Source organism: Anoplolepis gracilipes, chromosome 15 (genome assembly GCF_047496725.1).
Source record: "Anoplolepis gracilipes chromosome 15, ASM4749672v1, whole genome shotgun sequence".
NCBI lineage: Eukaryota > Metazoa > Arthropoda > Insecta > Hymenoptera > Formicidae > Anoplolepis > Anoplolepis gracilipes.
In genome coordinates this window covers 8,613,809-8,632,009 of record NC_132984.1, presented here as the reverse complement: position 1 = coordinate 8,632,009, position 18,201 = coordinate 8,613,809, and the positions used below count along the sequence as shown (strand labels likewise).

Here is an 18,201-nt window from a genome sequence, read left to right as displayed (position 1 = left end):
AAGGGGTTTGGAAAGAGATGAAGAAAGAGGGAAATTAGGCCGAGTTAATAGAATCAAGGATAATTCGATAAAGGATGAGTCATGAGGTATTCTCGATACATATCGGTACACACCGTGCATTCCGTAGAACAAAGTGTAAAAATAAGAACGAGCTGTAACTTACGAATGCATTCAGCGCTCGTCTGCATTTAATTAGACTCCGTCCCCGTAAGCTAAAAAGTTCTCTCTCTTTGGCAAGCCGATATAAAATTGCGAGGTTACAGACCTATCTTCCGGAGTGTCGGTAATTCTGCCAGAGAAGAAAACCAGCTGTAACCCGACATAAGAATGCTGCCGCGCCCGCTACTTTCTTTTTCCACTACTTTACACGAACGGATAAAGTCCATAAAACCCGCATGTATATAGTACAAGTTTGATATGTTCGTTCGCACACAAGGAAAGAAATTGTTTAATTTCTATCTTAATAATTCTCAAGGAGATTTAATAATATATCTGTATATATACTTTTACTTTAAATATACAATATTTATATATATTGTTCTAATATTATTTTTATTGCAAATATATTATTTTAAAATATATTTATAAATATATTATTATTTTTCAAGTAACACTTGTAAAAATATATTTGTGTGTATATAAAATAAAAGAAAAAAATAGAACAGAATTAAACATGTACAAGGTACTTGTTTCAGTAAAGCGTACAATCATGTACACATATGTATGTTGTTGGCATATGTGTACAAAGTTACAATTCAAGAGAGCTAGTGGAAAAGGAGAAGGTATCGCGTGACCGACCTAAGGCCAAGACGCGTGATGTCGAAGAGGACAGCGACTTTGGAAAGCACCAGCGGTACGAGAACAGCGCGGCGACGGGGCAGCTTTCGTGTAACGGGAAAAGATCATAAAGCAGAGAGACGCGGAGGCGCCTGCGCCCTCGAGTATGCCGGAGTTTCTGCGTACGTTTCCATCAGTCGGGTCTTCAACTCCGGCCCGCGAGCAACGGCCCCCGGTTCGCGCGCCGTCGTCCGCGTCGCGACGCATCCTCCCGACGAGGATCCACTCCTTCGGTCACGATCGCGCCGACCTACTGCACGACCATAGAAGAGAGAAAACGAAAAGTAGAGAATCACGTACGAAATTTCCAAAGCAAGTCACATCCCTCGCCGGAGTGAGAGATCCTCTCTGTCATCCTGCTTCATCCCTGTACGTCCGTAAACGATCGTCTCGTAATCTCGTTCTTGAAACTTAGAAAGCCGAAAAGGTGGGACAAATTTTTCCGCGAACAACCGCGAAGAAAATCGCGCGGAAAAATAACTTATATCGGTCAGCACTTCCTCTGACGAATTTACGAGCGGAACAGATGCGCCCTGACACGCGCGCAGATTTTTATGAAACGTGAACCTGTCCGCAGAACGACGACCAGAATTTATGTAAAAGCGGAAGGGTGGAGAGAATGGCATCGCATTTATTTAAATCAGATATTTGTCATTGCAAACAAATATAATATATAATATATAAGAATATTCTTTACATAAAAAATTGAAATTTTTATATACATTATATATAAGCAACGAATGGTAAATTGAGAAAAAATATAATTAAAGATTTTATTTTTACTCATTAGGAAAAAATATTTTCAATAATCCTTTGCTATCGATGATTACGCGTGACTTTACTGAATGTTTGATTTAGTTGTAGTGTGTTTTGGTTGAATTGCCGCGGCTTCGTCTTGCGTCGGTAATGCATGAGCATTATAGTTCATGGTTATAGTTCGTGGTTGATGGCGCTCATAATGCAATGAGCGAAATGATTTTCGGGACGCCGACCGTTAGATTTCCGTGCTCGAACAAGAAATAATATAGTTCTGTTCTTTGTAAAGACGAGTTGAACGAATACAAGTCAATAAAACGATTTATTGAGTTATTACGAGGGTATTAAGTATACCACCTTTCCAGTCACATTTAAATTACAGTCAACAAAATAAATAATATCATGGTCCTTCGAGCCGGATCTGGGAAAAACAGATCCAAGAGAAACGAGTTAAGTCGAAAGGTGCGTGTGATACGTAAACGGACGTAGCTGAAAAAGAATATCCAAAGGGCCAACAAGGGGCATTGACAAGGAATCCTAGAAATTCAGAGATTCTCAATCCAATATCTCATAAGGCTAGTCGCGGATAGATAATTGAGGCAATCGATCGTGTGGATCCATTATCGGACGCAAGGACGAGGCCATATTTGTAACGAGAAAAACACAAGGGACAAGCATATCCAACAAGGCAAGAAAGGATAGGAATCAAAGCGCATACCGTAAACAAAGAATATCTAGTAACATTATAAAAGGCGACGAGTTGTAAAAGCGTGAGTTATTGTAAGTAGATTAGCTAAGTTGTATATTGCGAAAATGGCTCAGAGTGTCGAATTAATGAAAATTAAGCAACAAAAGAGGTTAGCGAAGGCTGGTTTTACGCGATTAGAAACTTTCCTAAAGAATGTAAACCACGATACCGTTGATATTAGCGAAGTACAATTAAGGTTAGATAAATTAGAAAATTTGTGGAAGTCGTTAGAAGAGAGTCTGACAGAATTGCTGATTTATGATGAAAGTATAAGCGAGGAAGATGTAGATGAAGAATTGATCAGTTACGAAGAAAAATACATTAATTTGAGATTGATAGGCGAAAAAATAATTAAGGAACGCGTTAGACCAGCCCTCGTTGTTAATGATCTAAATCAGGCAGGCGTAGTTACAGAAGGTGATAGAATACGTACAAACGAAAGTTGTATCAGATTACCTAAAATCGATTTACCTACATTTTCGGGGTTATACGAGGAATGGCATCCGTTTTTTAATATCTTTAGTTCATTAATACATTCCAACACTTCGTTGAATGATATTCAAAAATTTCACTATTTGAAGTCGGCCGTAAAGGGTGAAGCAGCTGAAGTCATAGCTTCTTTAGAAATTTCTGAGGTTCATTATAATGATGCCTGGTTTAGATTAAAAGAAAGATATGATAACGAGCGAGTAGCAGTACAAAATCATATTAAGGCGATTTTTTAATTACCTGCATTAAGAAAGGAAAATAGCGTGGTTTTGCGAAATATTTTAGATGGTATGTTAAAACACACTAGAGCCTTAGCAGCGTTAAAGCGTCCAACTGAGCTATGGAACGATTTATTAATAAATATAATAACAAGCAAATTGGATTATATAACTGTAAAAAAATGGGAAGTTAGTATAGAATCTAGACAATTACCTACGTTTAACAAACTAATTGATCTTCTAAAAAAAAGGTGCCAAATGTTGGAAGCCGTAGCTAGAAGAAGCTTATCCATGCAATCAAATAACAACCTGCTGCCAACTGGATTAGGAAAAGTAACAACTTCTCATGCAACAATAAATAACAAATGTCAAATGCATACATTGTCAGGGTGACCATCAGATTTACCAGTGTAAAACATTTAAGGAACTTTCTGTTGCAGAACGTTTAGACAAGGTAAAATCTATGAAACTATATCTAAATTGCTTAAAAAGCAAACATATTGCTAGGGATTGTTCTTCCAAGCGGTGTAAAAAATGCTCGAAAAAGCATAGTACGTTGCTACATGAAGACCGCGAATCAGTAAAGGAAGAAAAAGGCACGAACTTTCAAAATGCAGATCAAGAAGTTAATTCAAATTACCGCTAATACTGTATGTACACATTCGCAATCAAAAGAGTAAACGTTAATCAATTACTATTATCTACAGCTTTAATTAGAGTAAAGGATTACAAGAATGAATCTATTGAAAGGAGAGTATTACTAGACAGTGGTTCTCAATCCAATTTCGTCACAGAGGAATTTGTTAAAATTTTAAATTTAAAAACGGTAACAGATCCAATAGAAATTAAAGATATAGATCATATTTCTCATGCTAGGAATGCATAGATTTAAAAATAACTTCACGTTTTGGAACCTTTAGTATGGATTTACCTTGCATAGTTCTACCAAAGATTTCTCAAAATTTACCAGTTGTTCCGGTAGATATATCTAGTTTGGGGATACCTAAAAATATTAAGCTAGCGGACCCTCAATTCGGCGTACCTGGTAAGATAGATTTACTAATTGGCGTAGAAAAGTTCTGGGAGTTAATCTGCGTTGGACAAATAAGATTAGGAAAGCACAAGCCAATATTGCAGAAATCACTATTAGGCTGGCTTGTTTCGGGGCCGTCTAGTAATTCTAAATTAAAGAAAATAGTTCAAACAAGTTGCCATTTGAGCACAACGGATAAGTTAAATGAAACAATACGCAAATTTTGGGAAATTGAAAGCTATTCAAATACAAAGAGCATAGATCCCGAGGAAGAGTATTGCAAAAGACATTTTAAAAGTACTTATAGTCGGCAATCAGATGGTAGATTTGTAGTTAAACTACCGGTAAAAGAAGAAATTCTATGTTTGTTAAAGAATTCGAGGGAAATTGCTTTAAAAAGATTTTTCTCTTTGGAGCGAAAATTTAGTAAAAATCTTGATTTCAAAGCGAAATATGTACAGTTTATGCGAGAATATCTTCAATTAGGTCATATGAAACCAGCGACAGGGCATAACAATAACGAGTTAAGAGTTTTCTTACCGCACCATGCAATAATAAAGGAAGACAATGCAACTACTACTAAAACTAGAGTGGTTTTTGATGCATCTAGTCGATATTTAAAGGGAAAATGACGCCCTATATAAGGATCCGGTAATACAAGCAGACTTGTTTGCACTTATTATATGATTTCGATACTTTAAATCATGTTAATTTTAGTTATATCAACACATAGAACATGCTTAAAGCATGTTCTATGTGTTGATATAACTAAAATGTATAGGCAAATATTAATGCATAATGATCAAACTTTATTACAAAGTATTCTTTGACGAGAAAATCCGGAGTCAAATATAGAAGAATTTGAATTAGAGACAATAACTTATGGCACAAAACCGGCCTCGTTTTTAGCTACCAGATGTTTAAAACAGTTAGCTGAACTAGAAAGGGTAAATTATCCCAAAGCAGCCGAAATAGTTTGTAGTGATTTCTATATGGACGATCTATTAACAGGTGGAAATACTAAGTCCGAGATCATAACCATAAAAAGAGAATTAACGGAATTATTAGCGAAAGGAGGATTTGAGTTGCACAAATGGAATACTAATTTTTTACTTAATGATCAATTGAATCAAGTGAATAATGCAATGATAGATTTAAATAAAGAAAGTGAATCTAAATTGCTAGGCATATTATGGAACCCGCGTAAGGACACATTTCATTACAAGGTATCGTCGAAAGAGTGTAATCACCGAATAACAAAAAGAGCTGTATTATCTCAAGTATGTAGACTATTTGACCCTTTAGGCCTGCTTGGACCAGTTGTGACATTAGTGAAAATATTAATACAAGAATTATGGAGTTTGGATGTTGAGTGGGACGAATCAGTCCCTATGCACATTTATAAAACATGGGATCGAATAAGATCACAATTGAATTTACTTGAGAATTGAAAAATACCTAGATTAATAATTTTGGGGGGGACAGATTCTATAATACAATTGCATGGGTTTTGTAACGCGAGCGAAAGGGCCTATGGGGCTTGTGTATATGTGCGAGAGCAAAGCAGTCAAGGCAAAGCAACGGTTCGTTTAATCTGCTCAAAATCGAGGGTGGCGCCTATGAAAATGGTGTCATTACCAAGGTTAGAATTGTGTGGAGCAGTGTTACTGGTAAATCTGATGGACCGAGTAATAACAAGTTTAAAGTTAGAAGTACAAAAAAAATTTTATTGGACTGACTCGACAATAGTTTTAGCGTGGATAAGCTCTCTTTCTAGAAAATGGCAAGTATTTGTTGCTAACAGAGTTAGCGATATACATGATAAATCATCGCCTTCCGAATGGAAACATGTCAAGTCCAAAGATAACCCTGCAGATGTCATATCCAGAGGTACATCTCCTGAGCAGTTGTTACAGGCTAATATTTGGTGGGAAGGGCCTCAATGGCTAAAAGAGGATAAAATATTATGGCCTAAGGAAGGCGAGGATTTATCGCTGGATGATGTACCAGAAAAACGAAAACAAGCGGCAATAGCAACGGCTGTAAAGCATAAAGCATTTATAAATTGTAAAAGATTTTTGGCGTTAAACAAATTATTGCGAGTAGTTGCGTACGTATTAAGATTTATTCACAATGTAAATTGCGGAAAAGAGAAACGTAAGATAGGTTATATAACAGTAAAGGAAATCAGTTAAGCAAAATTAAAAATAATTAAGTTAGTACAATTAGAACGGTTCGAAGAAGAGATAAGAGCCTTGATGAAAAACAACGAAATAGCAAGAAACTCTAGATTATTGGCACTTCATCCATACTTAGATGGCGAAGAAGTCATAAGAGTGGGAGGAAGACTAAAGCATGCAGTTCTGGCGGAGGGTAGTAAACATCCTATAGTGCTGCCAGCATCACATCACTTTACCACGCTGGTAATCGTTTCTTATCATAAAAAGCTGTATCATGCGGAAGTCCAAACCACTCTAAGTTGCATAAGAGAGGAATTTTGGCCTATATTTGCAAAAGGCCAAGTGAAAAAGGCTCTGCGAAACTGTGTGAAATGTCGCAAGGCGTATCCAAAGCCCAGCTGGCAATTAATAGGAGACTTACCATCAGTAAGAGTCAACGTTTGTCGGCCTTTTTTGAATACCGGTGTGGACTATTGTGGACTCTTCTTCGTACGTGATCGAATCCGTAAAAATAGTAAAAAATACAAAGCTTATATAGCTATGTTTATCTGCATGGTTACCAAAGCAGTACATATCGAACTAGTGGAAGACTTAACTACGGAGTCTTTCTTAGCGGCATTGAAGAGGCTCATAGCACGGAGAGGTAAAGTAAAGAACATATACTCGGATAATGGAAAAAACTTCGTAGGAGCAGAGCGAATATTACAGCAAATATTTGAAAATGAAGGTTGGAAAAAAGCAGTGCAAAATTTCGCGATAAATGAAAAAATAAAATGGCATTTCATACCAGCTAGATTTCCACATTACGACGGTCTTTGGGAGTCAGCGGTGCGTTCAATGAAGCTACATCTAAAACGCACCTTAGGTAAAGTTTGTCTAACGGTTGCTGAAATGACAACGGTTTTGACTCAAATAGAGGCCATATTGAATTCAAGACCCTTGACTCAGATGTCTGAAGATCCAAATAACTTGAGAGCATTAACTCCAGGGCATTTTTTAATTGGAGAAAATCCACAAGCTTATCCGGAACAAGACTTACAAGAAGTATCAGCCAACAGACTTACGAGATGGCAACATGTGTATCAGGGCAATAACCGGGTGTGAAAGCGGACGGCCGCGTCTGCCGATAATTATGAACAAGCTAACTCATTAGTCGCAGTTAACGGCCTCGTTGTTGCACGCCGTCGTTCGCCGCGGGTTTGTCCGATCTTCTATAAGCTGTCGAATTATTAACCGTGCTCGCGTTAAGAAGATTACACGTCCGATGTGACGAACACAATGAGATTACGTGTCAGAAAGAGAACGTGAATAGAGAGGATAATTACGGGGAATTATCCCTGTGATGTTCAACGTATATGATAGCTCGAAATATTGCTATGATAATTTGCTCGGGAATAACAGTGACCAACGGATTATAGTCATCAATTATACCTGACATTGTGCACCGATTCAATCGATCTTTCCATAATCTGATGCGACGCTAATCAATCTGGTCTTCATTATAACAAGCATAAGACTTTGACAGAGACGATAAAAACCAAGAGATACAAAATTCTATTCGTTCTATGCAAAGAAAAAAAAATCTTCACATAACGATACTTTTTTTCGTAATATGTAATTGCTTCTAGCTATAGTTACGTAGTTAAGCTGATTGTTACTGTGGATATTAATTTTTAATTATAAACCGCTTTCTACCGGTTTATATTTACCGAAGCTATTGTATAGCGCATTAGCAAATTAATTTTGAAATTTAAACTCGATTTTCTGGTAATATATATAATAAATTAATGCGTATTTTAATCTCATAGATCACAATAATTTTACACTAAGCTTTCGTAATCGATTCAAAGTAAAATATTTTTTATTAAAGATTCTTCCGCGCAATAATTCGATTTTTCCGGTCTGCAAGTTACAAAAATCTACCTCTCTTTACAGGTCAACAGAAGTTAGAAAATATCCGAGTCGACCGCAGTACAACGATCCATAACTGAGTGACGTCCAAACGCCGGCAGCGAAATCTCTCTATCGGCTTTTCAAGTGCGTAAAATTAATCGCGAAACTTTATCGAGTGCCGAATAAATCGTGACGAATTTTTGAATTGCGTTTTGTGCCAGTGCCGCGTAACGGACGCGATTAGAAAACGCCGTCGCCGATGCTAGTGATTTAGTAATAGTAATAGTAACAGAAAAAAAGAGGTCACACCTGATCTGCCCTAAGATCTGGATAACCTTACCTAACCTGAGAGGGAAAGAGCCCTGTGTCGCACGCGAAGAATACCAGAAGATGGATGGTATCAGGAAACATTCTAGAACACTGATCTCTAACCACAGGAATAAAGAGAGAAAGATATTTTCGCGCGCTCGAGTAGTAGGACGCCTCCGTTTCTCGCCGCTCTAATTAATCTTCGGGACATAACGAGCGAGACTGCCTGTGGGATCCTTACAGCGCGAAATCTCCCCGAGGGAGTATCCTCTTGTAAAACTTTCAGCTGCAAATGGCATGAGCCGTAAATAGTGCGAGAACAGGTCTATCGAACAAATCGCGAGTGAAAGATTCGATATTATTGAAATGTCATCTTAATTAATATGCAGATCATTTCGACTAAACGGAAAGTTCAATTTGCTTAAATGTACCCGTTAGAAATAGCGTTCGGTTAAAACGAGTCAGACACGAGCTCAAGATCGACGCCGACGTAAATTAAAGACCATCAACATTAATAACCTCGCTAAAGTGGTTTCAACCAGCACTTTACATTGGCGAGAATTGGAAGGCGACGTGTTTTCGATTACCGAGCGGCTTTAGATCTTGAACGAAGAAGTCGATAAGGGCGCTATTCGATAAAAAAGACCTTCAATCCTTGAAGGCTAGTAGAAAGACGATACAGAAGCGAAACCTTTAAAAACCTGTCCCTGATCAAACTATCAGAGTAAATCCTAAGGCAAACTCGGCGCTTCGATAGTCATCTTCAATAGTGGCCTTCAAAGAATTTGCAGCGAATAAAATCAAAGTGAAAAGAGTACAATATGTACATCTCGTAAATGATTAAGAATAGTTCGATCAAGAAAGTGCTTGTCAGGCAATTGGTTTCTCAATCGATGAGAATGTATGTCAGCAAAGGATCAAACCGCAAACGTTCGAGCAAGTAGTAATAAATTCAGCAAATTCACACTTTGAAAGATTAATTCCAAAAGTGACCGAAAGAATTTCGAATTACGGTAACAATCAAATGAATCGATCAAAATGCTCCACGATCTCAAACATCGACGGTTGCATTAAAAAGACATTAATTTTTCCATGCAAAGATATTAAGTGGCGGGCAAGCGGGGTAAAGAGGGATATTCCGGTCGGAGAGACAAGAAATCAGAAGAGATGACCAAACGGAATAAGAAACGCGGAGACAGTAACTGCATCGGACAGAGTCTATGACAATGAGGGTGGAAGGTTAATCTGGAAGGTTGGGTAGAACGAGGGGGAAAGGAGGGCTTAAAGTAGCTATCGCGCTAAAAAGTGGACCTTCGGGCCGGTTGAATGTGAGAAATTGGGGTGGGTTCGAGGATGTGCGAAGACGAATGCGCCGAAGATAAGAGTCAGTTCTGAAGAAGCAAGCAAGCGCTGATCCTTGAACTTTGTTATCCTAGTGAGGGAAGAGAGAAAGCGGTTCCTACGTGCGCGGTGATAAAATCGAGTGCGTGATTCGAAAGATCTCATCAGTGAAAATAATTGCCGGTGCGATCTCTTCTTGATCCCCAAGAACTATTAAGATTAAAGATGCAAATCTGAGTTTTCAAAAAATCCCGAGAGATTGCAATAAATCGTGATCGTTGCAGTGACAAAGAATTCATCTTAGAGATTAGCTGAAGAATGCTCGCGTTAAATAATCTTTTCGAGAAAATTAACTAGACACGCAATCGCGACGAAGAATCCTGTTACGTTCGGCCATCCTGCAACGGTTGAAGAAAGTGCTGCGGGTGAGCCGGTGGGTTAACGGTGATGGCATGAGGACATTAGTAAGGACGTACTGCAGGTCCAGCGAGGAGGAGGATGAGGATGGTGGTGGGCGTGATAATCCTTGGTCAGCTACTGACGAGGATTTTGCTTGCGGCCCACGCAGGGGATCGCCTCGCGGTAGCTCGCAGAATTCTCAGGGACGTGCCATTGATAGATGGGTAAGTTTTACGTATACATATAAACCGGGCACATTTCAACAAATCACAAGACATTCAACGCAAATTATCGAAATGTGAGGATTCTTCTTAAAATATTTTCTAGATATTTTGAAATTAATTTTATTCTTTATTATATAATTATTGTAATTATACAATCAAATTAATTTTATTGTATAATTACAATAATTATACAATACAATTAATTTTAATGTATAATTATTTAAACAAAATTATTAATTTTAATGGTCTTTAATTGCAGCGAAAAATTACTGCTGATAACTGTTCTAATAATTTTCTTACTCTAAATCCAAAAAATTTGAATTGCAATAAATATCAAATAATATTTTTTTGTTTGTTATTATTTTTTTATCTGTGTTCGCGAACTGTAGATGGTGAATTTGTGAATTGTATATTATATATGCCCGCTGCTATTCTTTTCCGCAATATTTCACAAAGTAGCTACAGACGGAAAATATATGTGCTAAACTAGTGTAATTTGTGTATGCGAGAGAGAAAAATAGCAAAGAAAACTCTCGCAAATGTATGAAAATATGCCATAGCTGATATATTAAAAAACTGCGATTTAATTAACGTAATTAAAATTAGTCTTAAAACAATATGCGTTTGTAATGACATCGATACGAATTAAAAATGTCAATGCACTATGCTCTGCAAAATTTTAGACGTCAGACTAAAAGAAAAATAATCGGATTGTGTTCCCAAAAATGTAACAAAAGTGAATTCTTCGTGCAAAAATTTCCGTCATAAAATTCTGATGAAACCTAGTAGTAGAAGAATAACTCTGTTCTTAAGAATAACGTCTGTTCTCTCGCGTATCTAGCTCGCCTCTTTGTCACGTTGACGAGCAGTGAAAAACGCTCAGTCAAAAATCCAACAAATAACGTGAATTTCATCATATAATCGTTGACCGCAGTATACGTCACGAATTTATAACCGACAAGAACAATGTCATCGTAACGACACACTTTCGTCGACTTTGTATGGCCGGGGGCGTGGTTCTAATTACACCGGCAATTAGACTTCAAAGGAATGTCCATCTTGTCCGATTTGCTATGACATGCTGCATCCGTGTGTATATTTACTAGCAACAATTTTATTGAGCGATCATTTAATTGGTCAATTATTTACTACTTGAGAGTAATAATATTGTCGATACATATTCAACGAAAGTAAAAGTAAATGATTTTTGATATCTGATATATTAATCAGAAGAAATTCGTAAGATTGAATAAAGAAATTAAAAGTTAGAAAGTATACAAAATCAGAATAATTAAAATATTTATTTCTGACGGATAACTTGATTCGTAAATACATATATTTAAGTTTGGATAAATTAATGACAAGTTGAAAGAGAGAGAGAGAGAGAGAGAGAGAGAGAGAGAGAGAGAGAGAGAGAGAGAGAGAGAGGGAGAGGGAGAGGGAGAGGGAGAGGGAGAGGGAGAGGGAGAGGGAGAGGGAGAGGGAGAGGGAGAGGGAGAGGGAGAGGGAGAGGGAGAGGGAGAGGGAGAGGGAGAGGGAGAGGGAGAGGGAGAGGGAGAGGGAGAGGGAGAGGGAGAGGGAGAGGGAGAGGGAGAGGGAGAGGGAGAGGGAGAGGGAGAGGGAGAGGGAGAGGGAGAGGGAGAGGGAGAGGGAGAGGGAGAGGGAGAGGGAGAGGGAGAGGGAGAGGGAGAGGGAGAGGGAGAGGGAGAGGGAGAGGGAGAGGGAGAGGGAGAGGGAGAGGGAGAGGGAGAGAGAGAGAGAGAGAGAGAGAGAGAGAGAGAGAGAGAGAGAGAGAGAGAGAGAGAGAGAGAGAGAGAGATAATGGTTATCAAAACATTAATACAATACTTTTGTTTTTGACGAAAATACATTATAACGTATAGTGCATTCAATATTTTTATAACTATTATTATTTCATTTTTATTTATGTAGGATTAAAAACGCATTATTTAACATACTGCATTCCTCAGAGCACTGTTATTAGAAGATAAGTTTTATGTGCGACGTTGCAGGCGATAGCGGCTAGATCATACGACACGAATATCTAGCATTGTTTATAACAAATTAAAATATTGAGGAAGCACGATGAATCATTAGTATAAGATATTGAGAGAGCACGATGAATCAGTGCAGTCTCTCAGGGCAGTCTGTATCTAGCCATCTTTCTGTGCGTACACCATTATATTATACTCTATATCTTCAATAAATCCTTTTCTTAGTTAATAACATCTTTCTGTTCTCTATATCCCACATATTTTTGGGGGCTCTCGTCCGGGATAGGGACAGAGATCAGAATCGAGGCTTTAGAGTGCAATGCCAAAAGAAGTTGAAGAAATTCAAGACGTTAAGACGTTAAGGCGTAAAGTTCAAGAATTTCAAGGCGTTCACGAATCTTAAGACGTAATTTAAAGAAGTTCGTGAAAAGTTCAAGATGTTAAGACGTTGAGGCGTAAAATTAAGAAGTTAAGACATAATTTAAACAATGTCGGAACCAGGCGCTAGCACAGAAAACGACGATTTGTATATGAAGCTCACGAATATGACGATGGTTAAGTTGAAACAAGAATTAAAAAGACGAAAGTTGAAAACGACGGGACCGAAAAATGAGCTCATCCTAAGACTGTTTACCATTTATGCAACTCGAACTTCAACATGGTGAAATGGAATATCACAACGATGAGGATAAAAGTGACAACGAAAACGCACAAGGAAGACGCACGAAAGAGCAAGAAGATGATGGTGAAAGTGATACACATTCGAGTGACGAAGATGAAGCACCACTTGCCGAAAGAAGACAAAATAAAATAAGAAAAGCTCGAGTAAATCAGTTACTGACATTTAGAGATGTTGAAGAATCCTTAGAAACGTTCAACGGAGATGACAAAGTCGATGTGAAAATATAGATTAAAGACTTCGAGGAAATGGCTGAAATGTGCGAATGGTCCGACGCCCAGAAGGTAGCATATGCGAAACGCCTTCTTCGTGGATCAGCGAAGCTGTTCGTAAATTATGAAAGATGCACAAAGACGTGGAAGAAATTACGGTGCGCATTAAAAGACGAATTCGCCAACGTTGTGGACAGTCATGCAGTGCATCGAGAGTTATCGCGGCGAAAGAAAACAATTGACGAATCATATCAAGCATACATATATAAAATGCTCGAGATCGCTGCACAAGCTAATATTGATACGCCATCGGTAATTCGATATATTATTGAAGGTATTCAAGACGACGCAATTAATAAAACAATATTACATGGAGCAAAAACAATACGTGAATTAAAAGAAAAGTTCGTGCAATACGAAGCGATAAAAGGGGAAGGCAAATCAAAGACGAAACAGTCGAAGTGGGAGGAAAAGAAAAAGATGACACGAGAAGACACAAGTTCGACGGAGACAAGAAGATGTTTCAACTGCGGTAGCAGAGATCATTTGGGTAAAGTGTGTCCGACAAAAGACAAAGGTGCCAAGTGCTTTAAATGCAATCAATATGGACATATCGCGAAATCATGTAGAGGGACAGTAAGTGCGCAGAAAGAAGCCGCATGTGTAAATGCTAAAAATCCGCAACAGAAGCAGATAAAGCAGGTAGAAGTTGCGAATCAATGCTTTATTAGTATAATAGATACGGGTAGTGATCTGAGCTTGATGAATGAGCAGAATGTTATGAAAAAATAGGTCGTCCGAATTTAAATAATAAGATAAACTTTGACGGTTTAGGCTCGTTAAACAATAGCACGTACGGTTCATTTGAAATAAATGTTATTATAGACAGCGAAACATATAAAATCATATTTCATGTTGTCGACGATAAAATAATGAAGTATGCAATCTTGATTGGTGCTGACTTTTTGAATCAAGTGGAATTACATGCAGTAGGAGGTCAGGTAACTATCCGAAAAATTCCTGAAAAATCAATTTATGCGAATAATTCAGAATTACCTGAAGTGTTAAAAGTTGATGTAATAGAAGACGCGAATCCATTTGATTTTTCATATGTTTCCGATAAAAGCACACGACAAGAACTAGAAGTCATTGCAAAAAATTATGAGCCCAAGAAAACGCGTGAAGTCAATGTTAAAATGACATTAATTTTGAAAGATGATATTCCAGTTTATCAAAGACCACGTAGATTATCTCAGTTGGAAAAGCAAGAAGTTGATAACCAATTAAAAACATGGATAGATGATGGTATCATAAGACCTTCTAATTCTGAGTACGCAAGTCCTGTCGTGCTAGTAAAAAAGAAAAATGGTGATACAAGAATTTGTGTTGACTTCCGAAAATTGAATAAGAAAATTATAAAAGACCATTACCCATTACCATTGATTGAGGATCAATGAGATCGTTTACAAGACGCGAAAATTTTCAGTACACTCGATCTAAAAAACGGATTCTTTCACGTTGAATAGCTGAAGAAAGCAGGAAGTACACTTCTTTATTGTCCCACAGGTCAATATGAATTTATGTGAATGCCGTTTGGACTTTGCAATTCCCCTGCAGTGTTCCAAAAATTTATAAATGCTGTCTTTAAAGATTTAATTTCTGAAGGAGTCGTATTAACTTACATGGACAATTTAATTATATCTTCACAAGATATTGAGCAAGCAATTAATAATTTAAAGCGTGTAATAGAAGTATCGAGTCAAGCTGGACTACATGTTAACTGGCAAAAATGTAAACTTATCCAAACAGAGATTATATATTTAGGACATATTGTGACGAATGGAACTATAAAACCCGCGGAATGCAAAACTAATGCAGTTATGAAATTTCCAGTTCCAAAATGCATCAGAGACGTGCAAAGTTTTGTCGGTCTTACAAGTTACTTCCGTAAATTTATTTATCAATATTCAATGATAGCGCGACCATTAACGAATCTTTTAAGAAATAACGTAGAATTTCGATTCGGAAAAGATGAAGAACATTTCAAAGTTTAAAACTAGCGTTAAGTAATAAGCTTGTTTTAAGATTATATAAAACTGGTGCCAAAACTGAATTGCACATAGACGCTTCAAAATTGGTTACGATGCGATTTTAATGCAAAAAGATTATTCAAATAATGCTTTTCATCCAGTTTACTATGCAAGCGGAAAAACTACTACAGCAGAAGAAAAATATACTAGTTACGAATTAGAAGTACTCGCAATCATTAAGTCACTAAAAAAATTCAGAGTATATCTGTTGGGTATTCATTTCAAAATTGTTACTGATTGTAAAGCGTTTGCTTTAACGATGAACAAACGAGATTTATGTGTTTGCGTAGCCCGATGGGTTCTCGCATTAGAAGAATATGATTATGAGATTCAACATAGACCGGGACGAAACATGAGGCATGTAGACGCGTTAAGTAGATATCCCCTTCCGGAAACCCTACTAATAAGTAATAATAATGACGGTCTAATCGCTAGATTTAAGAAAGCTCAGAGTACAGATCAAGATCTGCAGAAAATTATCAAGTTAGCAAGACTTAATAAACGACAGTTATATATTAAGAAATGATTTACTGTATCGTGATAAAAACGAAATTTTATTGTTAGTAGTGCCTAAGATATTACGAACTTCGATAATTAGACAGGCGCACGAGCAAGGTCACTTTGGTATTAATAAGACAGAGCTGCTTGTACAAAGAGACTACTGGTTTAAGAATATGCGATCAAAAGTCGAAAAAGTCATAATGAGTTGTGTAAGTTGTATTCTAGCAGAACAAAAACAAGGCAAACAGGAAAGATTTTTAAATGTAATTGATAAAGGAGATATTCCGTTACATACTTATCATGTCGATCACTTAGGTCCAATGCCGAGCACAAAAAAGAATTACCGTTTTATATATTTTTGTCGTGATTGACGCGTTTAGCAAGTTTGTGTGGCTATATGCTACTAAATCGACTGATACTGCCGAGATACTTAATCGCTTACGTAAACAATCAAGTATATTTGGAAACCCGCATAGGATTATATCAGATCGCGGCACGGCATTCACGTCCAATGCGTTTAAAGAATATTGTACTGACGAAAAAATCCAGCATTGCCTTGTTACTACAGGAATACCCAGAGGTAACGGACAAGTCGAAAGGGTAAATCGTATCCTTATACCTCTTTTAACAAAGCTATCAGCTCCAAAACCAGAAGATTGGTTTAAATTTCTCGATACTGCTCAGAAATTTTTGAATGTTACATCACATAGGAGCACAGGTAGGACACCGTTTCAATTAATGTTCGGTACTCACATACGTTTAAAAGAAGATTCACAAATTCGCGAAATAATTGAAAAAGAATGAACGCAAATGTTTGAAGAAGAACGCGATGATATCAGACAAGAAGCTAAAGAAAAAATTGCTGCGATTCAAAAAGAAAATTTAAGAGGTTTTAACAAAAAGCGGAAAACCGCGTTAAAATACATGGATGGAGATCTCGTTGTGATTAAACGGACTCAATTTGGTCCAGGGTTTAAATTTCGTAATAAATTTTTAGGTCCGTATCGTGTAAGTAAAGTAAAGCGTAATAATTGTTACGCTGTTGTAAAAGTAGGCGAACATGAAGGCCCGCAAGAAACATCTACATCAGCCGATTATATGAAGCCTTGGTTGCAGTTCAATGATACAGAAGAAATGGAAAGCGAAGATGAAGAGGAAATCGAGAAAAATCATGATTAGTGACGCGAACATTCGAGAGCGAATGTCTTGCAGGATGACCAAAATGTAGGATTAAAAACGCACTATTTAACATACTGCATTCCTCAGAGCACTGTTATTAGAAGATAAGTTTTATGTGCGCGCGTGCGACGTTGCGTTATTAGCGGCTAGATTATACGGCGCGAGTATCTAGCATTGTTTATAACAGATTAAAATATTGAGAAAGCACGATGAATCATTAGTATAAGATATTGAGAGAACACGATAAATCAGTGCAGTCTCTCAGGGCAGTCTGTATCCATCCGTCATTCTGTGTGTACACCATTATAATATACTTTATATCCTCAATAAATCCTTTTCTTAGTTAATAACATCTTTCTGTCCCCCATATCCCACAATTATGTATAATAGTTATATGTGCAATAAAATTAAATTCTGAAAAAATTATAAAGTAAAGCTACGCTTATCAGGATTGTTAACTTGTCGATAAAATTTTAATTGCGTTAATTATATATTACTCTCACGAATATTTTTATCGTTTTTTAAATTTTTCTCTACTAGACACATAAATTTATAAATAGATTATTAAATTTATTTTTACCAACGATAATGTACATCGTATTATATTAAAATGCAGGAAAAAAAAACTTTTATTGTAAAATAATTTTAATTTTCTTTGATTTTTTTCATAAATAAACCTTAGTCGTAATTAGTAGTAATTACTCGAGCTTAACATTCTATTTTCACCAATTTCATCGCAACTCGTGAGTGAAAATTAATTCCACGCGAATGAAGGAATCACATGTGGATTATAAAAATGAATTTTGCGATAAAAAATAAATTTAAGGTAATTAATATATTATTTAAAAATTGATCAATTAAACATTAAAGTAGGAATGAAAATATAATTTTCTATAATATTATTAAAATTTTTTATCGTATAATTTTATGTTATATTGTTTCTGTTTTAGGCACTAAGTGACAAACACGGCTATTAAATATAAAAAAATTATTTTAAAAATTTAATATCGTATTTATAGATCATTGCGGAAAGAAAACTTTATCACGAACGCACCAATGGTCAGTACTTGAAAAACCTTGGAAGTGACAAAGAGATAGATAATGTCGAAGTGTTTGGAA

The 18,201-nt window shown here is 36.8% G+C and overlaps 3 protein-coding genes across 3 annotated transcripts in view; all 3 read left to right on the top strand.

The window, feature by feature from the left end:
* The first annotated feature begins 5,706 nt into the window (after positions 1–5,706).
* On the top strand, positions 5,707–6,276 carry LOC140674249 (uncharacterized). The gene has a single exon (XM_072907643.1). The coding sequence runs from the start codon at positions 5,707–5,709 to the stop codon at positions 6,274–6,276; it is 570 nt and encodes a 189-aa protein (XP_072763744.1).
* A 63-nt stretch (positions 6,277–6,339) lies between these two features.
* Positions 6,340–7,365, top strand: LOC140674247 (uncharacterized). Its single transcript, XM_072907642.1, has one exon. The coding sequence runs from the start codon at positions 6,340–6,342 to the stop codon at positions 7,363–7,365; it is 1,026 nt and encodes a 341-aa protein (XP_072763743.1).
* A 2,445-nt stretch (positions 7,366–9,810) lies between these two features.
* The window catches only part of LOC140673948 (uncharacterized), a 14,807-nt gene continuing 6,416 nt past the window's right edge, over positions 9,811–18,201 (top strand). The window contains exon 1 of the mRNA XM_072907212.1: positions 9,811–10,427. Within this exon, the coding sequence (XP_072763313.1) occupies positions 10,257–10,427 (171 nt within the window). The 5' untranslated portion in view covers positions 9,811–10,256. The remainder of the gene's footprint in view (positions 10,428–18,201) is intronic.

What these genes read in the sequence shown, in the direction of transcription:
- LOC140674247 (XM_072907642.1), top strand. Translation starts at nt 6,340, where the DNA reads ATGAAAAACAACGAAATAGCAAGAAACTCTAGATTATTGGCACTTCAT.
- LOC140674249 (XM_072907643.1), top strand. Translation starts at nt 5,707, where the DNA reads ATGGTGTCATTACCAAGGTTAGAATTGTGTGGAGCAGTGTTACTGGTA.